This window comes from Saccopteryx leptura, chromosome 1 (genome assembly GCF_036850995.1).
Source record: "Saccopteryx leptura isolate mSacLep1 chromosome 1, mSacLep1_pri_phased_curated, whole genome shotgun sequence".
NCBI classification, from domain to species: Eukaryota; Metazoa; Chordata; class Mammalia; order Chiroptera; family Emballonuridae; genus Saccopteryx; species Saccopteryx leptura.
In genome coordinates this window covers 296,200,322-296,214,126 of record NC_089503.1, presented here as the reverse complement: position 1 = coordinate 296,214,126, position 13,805 = coordinate 296,200,322, and the positions used below count along the sequence as shown (strand labels likewise).

The window sequence follows — 13,805 nt, the reverse complement described above, 5'->3', positions numbered from 1 at the left end:
ATATGGGCCAGAGTGTACCTAAAACCAAAAAGATGTGAAATTCACTGAAAGCTTCTTGTGTTTTTTGATTTCCTACTTATCATGATTCGAAAATGTCTGAATCAAACTGCCCTAGCTCTGGACCCAAGCTCCATTCTAGACAGTGGCAGGGAAACCAGCCTCAGGGAAGCACGTTGGCATCACCCACAAATCGTGAGCCAAGATGTAGCCTCAGAAAACTCTTTGGACCCCAAACTTTACCATGGATCTCACACGAAGGAAAGAGAGGCCACAGAGCACATTTGGGAAGTAAGGAGTGTGAACATAAGTGCACTTCCCTAGGAGGAAAAACCACAATGGAAAAGAAAGTTCATACGAAGAGAAAACTGCTGAGAAGGAAATTCCTGGCCCCTGGATTGGGGCACCCATGGCAATGCCCAGGGCTGGTCAGGAGGGAAGAAGAGGAGGGGGATGAAGCAGCCTGGTAACATTCAGTTCCATTCACATGCACTATGTTCACACAGCTCTATGCTTATTTTTCTGGGGCTTAGAAAGCCACTAACCCAAACCAGTGGGTACATGATAAGAGTTATCCCAGCATGGGAGGGGGGCATTCTCACTAATGCAACAGGTAAATTCTTGAACACGTCAGAATATGGTTTATTCCCATTTCATTACCCTCCCCGCACCATTTCAAAAAATCATGAGCACTTCGCTCTGTTATTTATATCACCCAGCCTGCAGAATTTCCCAATCTTGTATGTGTTGTGGCTGCTGACCACAAACATTTTGTGTATGTATGACACAGAGCAAATTCTTTACTCTTTTCTTTCTGATAGGTTTAAAAAGTAAGAAGATACAGCAAAATGATACATGGCTGTCATTTTGATGTTACCCACCTTAGATAAAATACAACGAAGTGTATTTTACATGATTTTGTGTGTGGTCTGTGTAGATATATATGTATATCCACATATACATATATATATGTACACAGTCATTATTCTGTATATATTTTGCCACATAACGTTTTGGAATTAGCTTTCTATGGAACGTGTATCTCTTTCTTCTTGCAGTCTTTTCTTACTTCCTTTATGTGGCTGACCTATTCTTCATTCTCTTTTAATGGCTGTTGTCCTCCAGACTAATCTTCTGTAGTGTTTAATGCTTCTCGATATGTCAGGTTTTATTCTGTAAGAGAGCTCTTTTCTTTATCAGATGGTGTGTTGGTTTTGACTCTGCCTTCCTCTTGTTTGGGTTTTTATTTTTTAATGCCTGCAGCATTTTACTCTTCTTTGTTTTCTTCCTTCTTCTCATTGTCTCCCTCAGTTAAAGTGGTTCATATGTGAAGGGGTCGGCTATTTTTGTTCCCCCTCTGATCTAGTTTCGTACTTGTTTCTCTTGAAATTTTCTTCTTTACTCATTCTTTGCTCTCTCGTGCACGTATTTTGTCTCCTGATTTCACTTTCTCATCTATTATCTCTTGACTATGAAAATATCAACACAGTAGCTCCCAAACCAATCACTGGCTTAAAAAGACGTTATCTCTTTTCCAAAATCCTAAGTAACTTTTATTGTCCATGTGTCCTCCCAGTTACAGATATTCTGGCTTCCTGCTCCTTCTCCCTGGTACAACTAGAAGGGTTGGGATAAGACAGAGTAGAAAGTTTCATGGGGGCCAGTGTAGTCCCCACCCCCCTGATATACAGCAAGTCACCATCCCAAACCAGTGGCGGTATGCCCACGGCCACTCTGTGAGCCAGTAACATTTTCTCCACTCTTATAGAAAGCAGACCCAAGGCTCAATTTGTTTTCTTGACCAAGAGCTTATTGTCATGGCAACCAGGGTCTGTCTCCTCAGCTGCTGGGGCAGTTTCCACTTCCTTTGAGAACAAGAGCCTTGATAAGACACGGCTGGCCTTATTACGAGTGCCCTCCCAGACTGATGCATGAGCCCCACTGGGGGAGCCCTCCACTCTCTGGGGACTCAGAGGCCCCTCCCTGGCTGGGGTGGCTGGGCTGGAGCAAAGATGAACTGCTCCACTGTCGCTGCTCCCCTGCGGAGCGCAGAGCCTGCTCCTCCTTTCTCTTCAGGATCTTGCTTGCCTCTTCTCTACCTCTTGCTCCTAAAGCTGGAGCCGCCCCAGCCTCCCTCCTCCTCTTCTCTGTGGCAGGTGCCTCAGGATGCACACACAGTCTGAGCAGAGCAGGCCGGGCTGTGCCTCTCCTGAGGAATCCCCCCTCTCCCAATGTGTTTGGTCTCTTCCGTCACTGCTCTGAAGACAAATCTCTTTGCATACTTTGCATACTTTACTAACAGAGAATGCTGACTACTGATACAGTCTTCTTCTGGTGTGAAAGTGGGTGTCTTTAATTAATTTTAATGACGGATTCTCAAAGGTACATCAGCAAAACAGTCTGATGAAAATGGGGAGGCTGCCTATGATCTGTCAGGTAAAGTATTCTCTGAAAGCTCTCACACTTTCTTACTCTATGATAAAGTTTCTGGGAATGTTCCATGACCAAGTATGAAGTACACCCACCATCCATACACACAGAAAAAGTCCTTAGAGATGGAGGAAGGGTGGGGGGTGGACAGTGAGTTAATAATGTGGGCTCCATGCTTTCTTTTTCCCTGGGGGCATAATGCATACAAACTTTTAGAACTTGAGATAGTTATTAGCCTTGGATGCTGGGTTTAAATTCTCTTGATGGTGTAAACAAAACTGAAAAGCTTTTCAGAAAATCAGAATTTTTGATTGAAGTGAAAAAAATTGTGCCAGCTCCCTAATGAGTTCTTGGCTCCTGAGCTCTGTTTCCACTTTTTGTGAATAAATGCTTCTCTTTCTTTTCATAAATGGGAGCATGGTTAGATTCCCTATGCTCATACAGGTGGTCCTCGGGTTATGACAGTCTCGACATATGACATTTCGAGTTTACGACGCTCATTCCCATAAAGACTTTAAAAGATTGAGACATGAGGGTTTTTGCTTACACCATTAGTGTTGCACTTATAGACTACACGGGAGAGCTACTTTGGTTGCGTGCAGAGGAAGAATACGCAGTAATGAGGCATATGAGTGAGGGAGTTGGCATATGCCCCGGTATGCTTACCTACGCCATTTTGGACTGTTAAAAGCACAAGTGGTCCATTTGTGTTAGGCCGGGATGTGTTTCGACTTACACTAAAATTCGGGTTACATCACTGTCATAGGAATGGAACTGTGTGATAACCCGAGGACCCCTTTATTAGCATGTCATAGTAATAAACGAGCCAAGATAAAACAGAGAGATTATATGACCATAAAGGTTGGTGTCTCTTGTTCATTAGAATAACATTTTTCTGAACAAGTTTTTCTGAACTTGAATATGTTCAGATGGCTGAATATTATGGTTACACCCTTTATTATAAAACTGAATTGGAATAAAACTACTGCAAAATCCTTGGGGACAGTTTCTATTATGCAGCAGACCCTAGTATAGGTTTTTTTCAGAAATAGCAGAATCTGACTGTCCTCTGTCCCATTGTTTATGTTAGCCAGTATAGACCATTTTGCATTTAAATATGAAAAATGCCTACCCACACACGTAGTCTGAGTCCAGGCCAAATGCTTTAATTATGAGTAAAATACTAATTTGAGTCAACTATACCGGTTAGGATGACTTCTTTCACTAAATACCGTTTTGCCTATATTTTCTTTTGTGGGTTTTAGCTGAGGAGTGGATCGTTGCAAACACAGACCTGATCGACAAGACCAAGTTCACCATCACGGGTCTGCCCACAGATGCAAAGATCTTCGTGCGTGTGAAGGCTGTGAATAAAGCCGGCGCCAGTGAGCCCAAGTACTACTCACAGCCCATTCTTGTGAAGGAAATCATAGGTAGGTGGTGAGCCTTTCAAAATTTTGTCTTTCTTTTACATTATTTGCTTTTATTTTTTAAACCCCTTTCTTCAACACTTCCTATTTTGTGGTCACTTCTGTGATATTGAATTGTTTCCTAGGAGTTAAAAATAACAAAACAGCTCTTTTGGGGCAGAGTGGAGGTCAGCTCGGGGTTTATAACATGGTAGGAAGGCGAGTTATTTGCCCACAGATTGTTCACCATTGACTTTGGCAACAGAGGTGACAATGAAATGCATACCACCCTGTGCTCCGGACCCCAGTGCAATGATTGTCTCTAGGAAAAGCCCTGGTCCAGCTGAGTTAGAGGCTGAACTGGTGACCTTCTTCATGAAGTTCCAGTTTGACTTGAAAGAATGACTGTGTGACAGTATCTAGTCAGATTTGGTTATCTGGCAGACGCTTTCTAGAAAATGAATGGTGTGCATCCATTACTTCCAGGAAAATAATTTACAGTAGTTGTCAACATGTCAATATAAAAATTGAGTTTTAAAACAAAAATTAAAATTTTGGAAAAATTCTATCCACCACAATGGACTTGAAAGCTCTCTGATATTTACAGACTTTCTTGATGAAACATATAGTGATATCAACTAATGTAATTGTTTGTATTTATTGAATGATGAACTGTGTCAACGTTAAGGAAGATTTGCCATAATTCGGTGAAATGGTATTTTCCAAAGGACCAATGCGTGTTAAAAAATCAGGCACACTTAAAGGTACATTCAAATGCAAGATAGACCAATGGATTTTAGTGTAACAGAATATGAAAAGTTCATTGAAATGGTTTCAGATTTCACACTGCAGCTAAGCAGTGCTTAGAGCTAATCTCTAAGAAACAAAGAGGAATGTCCACAATTGTCTGAAAAGTTTATTGAAATACGTATTCTTCCTATCTTTATGAAGCCAGATTTTCTTCATACTCTTCAACCACTACAACAGATTGCAGCAGACTGAAGGCAGAAACCAATGTGAGAGCCCAGCTGTCTCCATAATGCCACTTATATCACCAGTTTTTTTGTTAATGTAAAATATGGTGCCTCCATGACAACATTCTTTATGTTATTTTTAAATGAATATCTAATTAACTATTCAAAATTTCTCAGTTTTACTGTATTTTCCAACTATAGAAGCAAGTTTGCTTAGAAAGTCATAGGGTAGAAGAAGTGAGTGGTGGAAGAAACAGGCTCAGTAAGCAAGTTAGAAGAGCAGAAGGAGGTCCTTGGAGCTCAGGAGAGAGAGGGCAAGGAAAACTCGCCTGGGAGGAGGGGGTGGGGAAGGGCTCCTGCATGCTTCATAAAGAAAGCCACTCCAAATTTTCCAGTTTTAATTGTTAATATGGTAAATATTGATAGGTACAACCCACGAAAGTTTTTTAGGGGGATCCTCGATAATTTTTAGGAGTATGATGAAGTGCTGACACCAAAAAGTTTGAGAATTGCTGCTCAGGTGGAACATTAGACTGGGAGTCTGGCTATCTGGGTCTGGACCATGTTCTGCCACAGACTTCTAGTGTGCCTGCCTGAAACCTTTCGGGAGTAAGTTAGGGAATGAGTGGATGGATGGAAGAAAGCATGATGCAGGCACATTTTCTTAGTACATTCTGGCGACCATCTATATAAGCTGAATCCTGTTTCTATCATCTGTTTGCTAAGTGATCTCAGGCAAGAGGCTTGATCCTTCTAAGCCTTAATTTCTTCATCTGCAAGACGGGGATAATAATAGTACTTATCACACCAAGAGGTGTGAGAATTAAATGAATTAAGCCATGATGCTTGCTTCACAGAGTGCTTGCACATAATAAGCCCTCAGTGTGTGTTAGCTTTATTATGATGATGGTTCAGTTTGCTGCAGAAGGTTACTGAGTCTCTTTTTCCTCATACATAAAATTAGTGAGTTAGAAGATCTCCAGGTTCTCTTCCAACCCCAACATTTAGTCTTGTCGTCGTCATCATCATCATCTCCTAAAGTTTATTGAGCACTTAACTGTTCTCAAACATTATGCTAAATGTTTTACATGGGTAACATTATTTAATCCTCACAACAATCCTGCAAATTAGATGCTGTTATCATACCAATTTTACAGAATAGGAGCCTGAGACAGGCTAGAGCTACTATGTGTCTGATCTAGGATGTCTGACCCACAGTCTATGCAGAGGCTAGAAGGCCGACCTCAGGGTCTAATCCTGGCTGCGTCACCCAGAGCAAGTTACTTAACTCTTATGTTCTAATTTCTGTATCATGAAGTAAAAGCAGTACGTAGCCGCTAAGGTGGCTAAGAGGTTTAAATTGGTCCCTTCATGAAAAAAAGCATTTAACCTACTGTCTGTCACATATGAGCACTCAAGTGATGAGACCTGCTTCATCCTTGTGAGCCTCTGCCTCCTGCACTCTGATGGGCTTGCTGCAACATGTTCTAGTATCTATGGTGTTGAAGTGATGGATATTAATACACAATAGGCTAGACCTGCCATTATGGATTTCACCATAGACTAGGGGAGAGAGTTACTATAAAATTTCAACAGGAGCATCTTAGTAGCAAGTGCTCAGTGCTAAAACTTTATTTTTCTGATAAGAAAGAATGGGCAGTCCTACCAGGTAATGTGTATCAATAAACCTTTAATGGGTTGTTCACTGGAGAATATACTCACTGTTGGAAACTGTGAAAAATATGTATTGAATACAAGGTCCCAAGAGAAAATTTAGTGTTTTTCTATAAAGCTGCATTTAGACTTATAATGATAATAAAAATAGGAAGTTTCAGTAAAATCAAAGAGGTCAAGGATAAACTTTGCTATGTTAAACTGTGAAAACATCTCTGAAGAAAACATTTGGAACTGAAATGACCATACATGATCTATTAGCGGCACATCTAAGTTTTACTGCAGAGCTGCAACAACAAGGAGATCCCAGGGAGGGTCATGTCGGTGTGCCGACGTAAGGCTATCTTCAGTGTACTATGCTGATCGCAGAATTGTGCTACTCTACTCTCACTCAGAGCCTCCAAAGATTCGCATCCCAAGGCACCTGAAGCAAACCTATATCCGCAGAGTTGGAGAAGCTGTCAACCTGGTTATACCTTTCCAGGTAATAATTCAGGGGTCACTCATTTTTCCTTTCAATGCTGGGGTGTCTAAGGAGAAGGAGGAGATGCTCTAGTACTAACATACATCGTGAGTCAGAATTTCCTCCAAGGGAGACAGGTAGATAAAGGAAGAGATTGGGGGGGGGGGTGATAATTTCCTGCTATGAAAGAGAAATCTATAAAACTGTTACAGATTTTCCTTCTGCCTGAAACACACGAGATCAGAAGCTCTGGGGCTGTGGTGGGGCAGGGGGGAAGAATCCAGGAGACACCAAAACAAGAAATGCTTGAAGGTTCTTTCTGGTCCTGTATATCTGTAAAACCAACCTTCATTTGAAGTGAAGTTCTTGGTATAATAGTCAGGAAAATAACATGTGCTTACCTTCCCACAATTAGCCCAAACCAAACTAAATTCCAGAAAGGGGAATAACTAAAATTTGATGTCTCAATGCCACTAATTGTAATATGTGAACATTGTTAAAACATTAATCATGACTTGACTCCTACTTCTCTCCTCCCAGAGACACAGATAAAAGCAGGAATTGGGACAAGGGAGGTACTTGAGACCCAGACCCAGCCCTGGACTGGGGCTGCTAAATCATTTCTACCACTAGGGCTCATCCCAGTTCCCAGATCCTGGGGGTTGTGTATTTCCTTTCTGTCACTGGGGCTGGGAGAGGAAAGAACGTAAGGACAGGGACCTCGTCAGCATGGCATCCCAGTGGCTGCTTAGCTGCCAAGAAGTTGATGACAAGACTGTGCTATGTTTGCTTATTTGTGTAACCTCTAGAGTTCTTGTAAGCATTTTCTCATTTAATTTGGAAAAAAAAAAAATCCACCTTACGAGGCAGAAAGAGCAGACTTTCTTACCTCCACTTGGGAAGGGAAGAAACTGATGATCAGAGAGGTAAGTGATTTCCCCAAGGTCACACAGCAAGTAATGCTAGTGCCAAGAGCAGAGTCTGTGTCTCTGACACTTTATCCAGTGCTTTTTTCATTTCATATATTACCAGAGAACTCAATTTATTCCCCAGTAGTTAATAGCATTCATTGAAGGAAATAAGACCTGATCTATTTTTCTATTTCTTAACAACATTATTGTTCTCTACTTTCCATATGCAAGTCTGAGCACCTCCAAACATTCTTCAAATTCTGTTGGGAGGGGTTGGATGTGGGTCTCTCATATTCCCTACCATAAATAACCTGTCAACAAGCCACATCAGAGGCCTGCAGGGGGGCTGTGCCTCACCTGGCTGAGTTAACGCCTGGTTCCCATCTGCGGGGTGAGCCTGGGTCCTCAGGATCCCCAAGAATAATATAATATATTCTGTAATATAAACCAAAACTCATGCTCATGACTGAGATTATGATTTCTCAAAGTCTGCTCTTAGAGAATAGTTTCAGCAGTTGGAAAATACAGAGAGAGAATGATAGACAAGTCTAAAGTGAGCAGCAGAGTAGAAATGAATGATAATCATTGATATTTAGATATTAATACAGCACTTACATAGTGTGCAGAAGCTTCCTATGAGCTTCAATGTTTAGAACCAACCTGTGAGGTAGGTATTATCCTTGTTTTTGTTTTACAAGGTGGGAAGCTTAGACACAGAGAGTTTAAGTAACTTGCCCAAGGTCACACAGCTCTTCAGTGGTGGAGTATCCAAATATAGATTCCATGGTCCCAGAGCCCATGCTTTTAACCTGTGTTGTGTGGGCTTTGGAGCTAGAGAGACCCGGCTGTAAAACCTGGTTCTAGCATTTACTTGCTGCAAGGGCTTGTGCAAGTCATTTAAATCCTTACCCAAAAAACTGAGGATAACGATGCTATCTTGATGTAAAGATTTCAGGAAATAATATACTTCATGTACCTAACCAGTGCCTTGTACACAGAATGCAATCAAGGCAACGAGTATTACTGTCACTGCTACAGCTGCCTACCACTAGGCTGTTTTCCAGCCTTGCTTTCATAGGGTAAGCCACTGTCCTGTTTTTATAATAGTGAAAAAAAGTCTTGAGACATTCTGACTTCCCTCCCCCTCTACTTTTTCTGTGTTTCATTTTAGGGGAAACCAAGACCAGAATTAACATGGACGAAGGATGGTGCAGAAATTGATAAGAATCAAATCAACATTCGTAACTCTGAGACTGACACAATCATATTTATCAGAAAAGCCGAGAGGAGCCACTCAGGGAAATATGATCTGCAAGTCAAAGTGGAAAAGTTCGTGGAAAATGCTTCAATTGAAATCCAGATTGTTGGTAGGTTTGGAAGGAGGAACTGGAACGGTCTGTCAAAGTCCTAATTGGAGTAATTGTTCTTGTTAGGCTAGCTCTATATAAAATTCTTTTTTTTTTTTTAGAATTTCTTTAACAACTGATAAATTAGTAAGATTTGTTAGCATTTCAGAATAATATTTCACTGACATAAAGGACTAATCCTAGCCTGACCAGGTGGTGGCGCAGTGGATATAGCATTGGACTGGAACATGGAGGACCCAGGTTCGAAACCCCGAGGTCGCCGGCTTGAGTATGGGCTCATCCAGCTTGAGCACGGAGTCACTGGCTTGAGCGTGGGATCATAGTCATGACTCTATGGTGACTAGCTTGAGCCCAAGGTCGCTGGCTTGAGCAAGGGGTCACTCTCTCTGCTGTAACCCCCCAGTCAAAGCACATATGAGAAAGCACTCAATGAACAATTAAGGTGCCACAACAGAGTTGTGCTTCTTATCTTTCTCCCTTCCTGTCTGTCTATCTCTATCTGTCCCTTTCTTTGTCTCTTTGTCTCTGTAACAAAAAAAGAAAAAAGACTAATTGTGGGAGATTTAGGGCACCTATGTTAAAAAATTAATATATTTACATTTTAGTGAAAATTGTCTGTATTGCTTTATGAACCAGTCCTCTCTTATTTTTTGTGAACTCAACGATAAAACTGTTTCAAATTCTTGCATAGAAACAATTATATATTCTAGCCATAGTTTAACATGTGTCTGTTACACTTTAAAATGTGCTATTAATAAAGTTTTAATGGAGAATGAAGAAATTTTTATTAAATGTAAGGAAGATGTGCCTAAACAAAAATTAGCAGTTAAACACTGTATTGGTTGATCCTGCAGGGCTAGCTAGATACTCACCTGTCCAAATAATAAATAAGGTCAGTTCTTACTTCTGTCCATTTGGAGGCGTAGAGGAACGATCTTTTACAGAGGGAGCTCTCTCACTTGAACTATTCTATAATTTTTGCAATGTCAGGAATAAATTTAAAAACAGAACTAAGATAAGCCTTGCTTCCAGCTATTTTTATTATGATATTTCAGCAAATTTGCTGAAACTAGAGGTTTTCTCACCAAAAGAGCAACTTCCTGTAGCAAGCCTTCTTTTAGGTGAAAGTTCATGTCCTTCAAACTAAGCACTCTTTTCCTACTGGCTAACCCTTCTTCATTTTTGTTAAGTTGGGGCATGTTAGGCTATGACCTTGGATCTGGCCTGATCCCATTCTGCAGGAAGCCCCATGGAAGCCTCTGGGAGAGCATTGCCCTCGGAAACACAAGGAAGGACAGTATATTTTTCTACTTTGCCATAAAGCCATTTTACCAGCTAATTCTAAGTGCCTGACACATCACTTGCACACTCAAAGTGTTCAATAAATAGTACTACTATTATCCTAGTTATTTTATTAGTTCCACACGTATGCATCTACCATAACTAAAAATCTAGCAAAGCCATTTACTGTTAGGGAGCAAGTGTTTGAAAAGTCAATGTGAACTTTGAAGACAAAGTTGACCTGGAGTGTAGCTGGGAGTGGGACTTGGGAAAGATGGTTATCTATCTGTACGACAGGTTGGTGGAAATAGGACACTGAAAACTGCCATGGAAATTTGTTGGTGATAGTGGAAAAGAAGGGAGGGTTGTGTGGCTCCTCCCATCGAGCCCAGGAAGACTGCTTGTTAAATCGTATGGGAAAGAGGGAAAAGCCTCACCAGAAAGCACACTGCAGTTTGTTCTTTCCAGCCTGACAATTTATATTTCCTATGAAATAATTACAATTTGTATTTTAATACCTGAAAAATATTTTAGGGCAGAAAGGGTGATGCTTGCACTGAGAAGGATAATAGATGCAAAATTCTCTGAAGAAATTAAGAAATGCTATGCAAATATATAACAGGGTGGAGCAAAAGTAGGTTTACAATTGTGAGTATGTAAAAGTTTATTCTTGTATTATTTTTATTAATTATTATATTATTTTCCATAGGAACAATTGCAAACATTTTTGCCCCATCCTGTATAATTATTGTTCTTTTTTTGCACCTCTGTTTATGATTTGATTTGGGGGGGAGGGGCTTCCCAATCAAGACTTTGTTTTCTTGATCATTTGGCCTTCCCGAATGTGACTGAACTTTACTAGAAGGTCAGAGGTCACAGAAACTCATGTGATACGGAAAGTAAACTGAGGAAAGACTATTTCCTCATTCATTCATTTTACTTACATGAAATGAAAACACTTGGTAAATACAAATAAATCATGGAAGAAGAGTTGGAGAAAACATGTTTTCTTCATGCCCATTCTATGTTTTGGGTACAACAGAGAAACGCATTCACAAACTGGGGGTTCAGTGCCTTTCACCAATAACCAAAGCTGCTCAGCCCAGGTGGGCTCTAAATTTTTCAAGCTCAACATCAGTTTACATTTCTAATTAGGCTGGATAGCCTTGTGATTAATGTCAGTAGGCTGCCCCGGAGGGGTGGGTAATAAGGTTACAGATTTCATCTCAATTTTCTTTTATTTTAATTGATTTTAATTTATTGTATTTACATAGATTCTAGTGTCACCCCGAATGCATCTACCCTCCCCCATATTCCACTCAACATCTCCTTTGCCCCCCTCCCTATAGCGCCCTCTCCCCTTCGCTTCAGGTTTATCCCATCCTATCATCCCCTTTCCCTCTGTCTCATCTCAATTTTCTTTACAAAATTCTTTTTTCCCCCCATGAAAATAGTTTAGCTGGAGTGCATTCCACTTCTCTGAAGCTTAGGAACACTGAAAGGAATGCAGGTAGAAATGCAAGGAGTGAGGAGCGTTTTAAAATACCCTCCTGTAACAACATGTAGGTTGGGAGGGAAGGTGACTTTGCAGTGATGCTGTGAATTTATCCTGTAGACCGTCCGGGTCCACCCCAACTTGTGAAGATTGAGGATGTGTGGGGAGAGAACGTTGCCTTAACATGGACACCACCAAAGGATGACGGGAATGCAGCCATCACAGGGTACACGATCCAGAAGGCTGACAAAAAGAGCATGGTAAGACCTGGCTGTCTCTGGTTCAGCAGCAGCAGAATCACATTTCATCAGAAGGGGGAAGCGTGAGGACCTCTCTCATGAGGAACAACCCATGGGGGCCGTGGAGAAGGAAGGGGATCTAGCAGAAAGGGTAAGGCCTTTGGAGCCCCAGAAAGTCAGACACCGATCTCAGCACTGCCACTTAAGACCACGTGTACGTGGACAGTCACTTAACTTCTTTGATCTCCATCTTCCTCATTTGTAATGTAGGTTCACAAATACTTACTTTGCTTGATTATCATAAAACTAAAACAATATAAAACACCCAACAATAGAATTTAGTAAATTAATTTGTTCAACAGATATTTACTCACTCTGGATTCTGACTCAGATTTACATCCATGCAACTCTTTCTCCTTGTAAAATAAATATTGGATAGCATGGAGAAAAAGACACCAGTTAGAGGGAAAAAAAAGATTCTAAAAGGAACAGCATGTGGAAGAGTCCTGAGGAGGAAAGGAGCTTAGAGTGTTCGAGAAGCAACCCAGATGAAGTATGCATCCTTATTGCTCATATTTTATAGAAGAGGAAACTTAGGTTTGAAAAGTATAAATGACTTGATCACCAGATTTTAAATGTTAAAGTGTCAGTCTTCCTGAATCAGAATCCATCTACTATCCTCTACTACTGCCTACCTGTAAGTGAATGAAAGAATAAATGAGTATTTGGATACACAGTAGCAAAGAACCATTTTTCACTCTCATAGGAAGATAAAACATCATAAAGAATGATATATAAGTCCTTTTTTAAAAATTTTTATTGAATTTATTGGGGTGATATTGATTAATAACATTTTATAGGTTTCAGGTATACAATTCTATAATACATCATCTGTATTTACATTGTATTGTGTGTTCACTGCCCCAAGTCAAGTCTCCTTCCATCACCACTTATCTCCCCTTTATCCTCTTCTACCTCTCTCCACTGCCCTGGTAAGAAGTCTTTAGACGTCTACACCAGTAGATAGCAGTATGACTATAGGTTATAAAATTACATCAGGTTAACAGAACAAGGGAAGAGGGTTGGGAAGGGCAGTATAAGTAATAGGAATGGATTTCAATCTTTACCTTTCCACAAATTATTTCTAGCATGTCTTTTTTTTTTTCTGGGTGGGTGTTACATGACAAAATGAGATTTGCCATTTAAAACCACATCTTTCAGCTAAGCGTGGGCAGTATGAGAACTGGATCAATGGATGACTTTGCAAGGGAAGTACTGCACATCTTGAACTTCCTTTACAATGCTTTGGACTTTGGCTCAGACACTGGCAGTGAATCCAGAGGTACCACAGTCCCTTTAGGTGGCACCTCCACTCTTCCACCATCATCATACTCGCCCGACATTTATGCTCTTAGATATCTAGTCAAGTCTGGATGAACCAAGACTTTCCTGCTGCTTCATAAGTTTGAGGTCTGCCTTGCGACATAAACATCCCCATAAACATAGTTTTTATTGTGTGTGCCAACATATTTATTTATTTAGTCATTTACTATAGGTTGAGCACT

General features: G+C 40.6%; 1 protein-coding gene across 12 annotated transcripts in view; it reads left to right on the top strand.

Annotated features, from left to right (window-relative positions):
• The window catches only part of MYBPC1 (myosin binding protein C1), an 89,436-nt gene that overhangs the window by 63,991 nt on the left and 11,640 nt on the right, over positions 1-13,805 (top strand). For 7 of the 12 annotated variants that reach the window (XM_066356701.1, XM_066356743.1, XM_066356714.1 and 4 more), the window contains 5 exons: positions 2,380-2,433; positions 3,693-3,860; positions 6,880-6,968; positions 9,030-9,225; positions 12,122-12,261. In XM_066356701.1, the coding sequence (XP_066212798.1) occupies positions 2,380-2,433; positions 3,693-3,860; positions 6,880-6,968; positions 9,030-9,225; positions 12,122-12,261 (647 nt within the window). The remainder of the gene's footprint in view (positions 1-2,379; positions 2,434-3,692; positions 3,861-6,879; positions 6,969-9,029; positions 9,226-12,121; positions 12,262-13,805) is intronic. The other 5 variants (XM_066356760.1, XM_066356771.1, XM_066356729.1 and 2 more) reach the window with 1 other exon arrangement.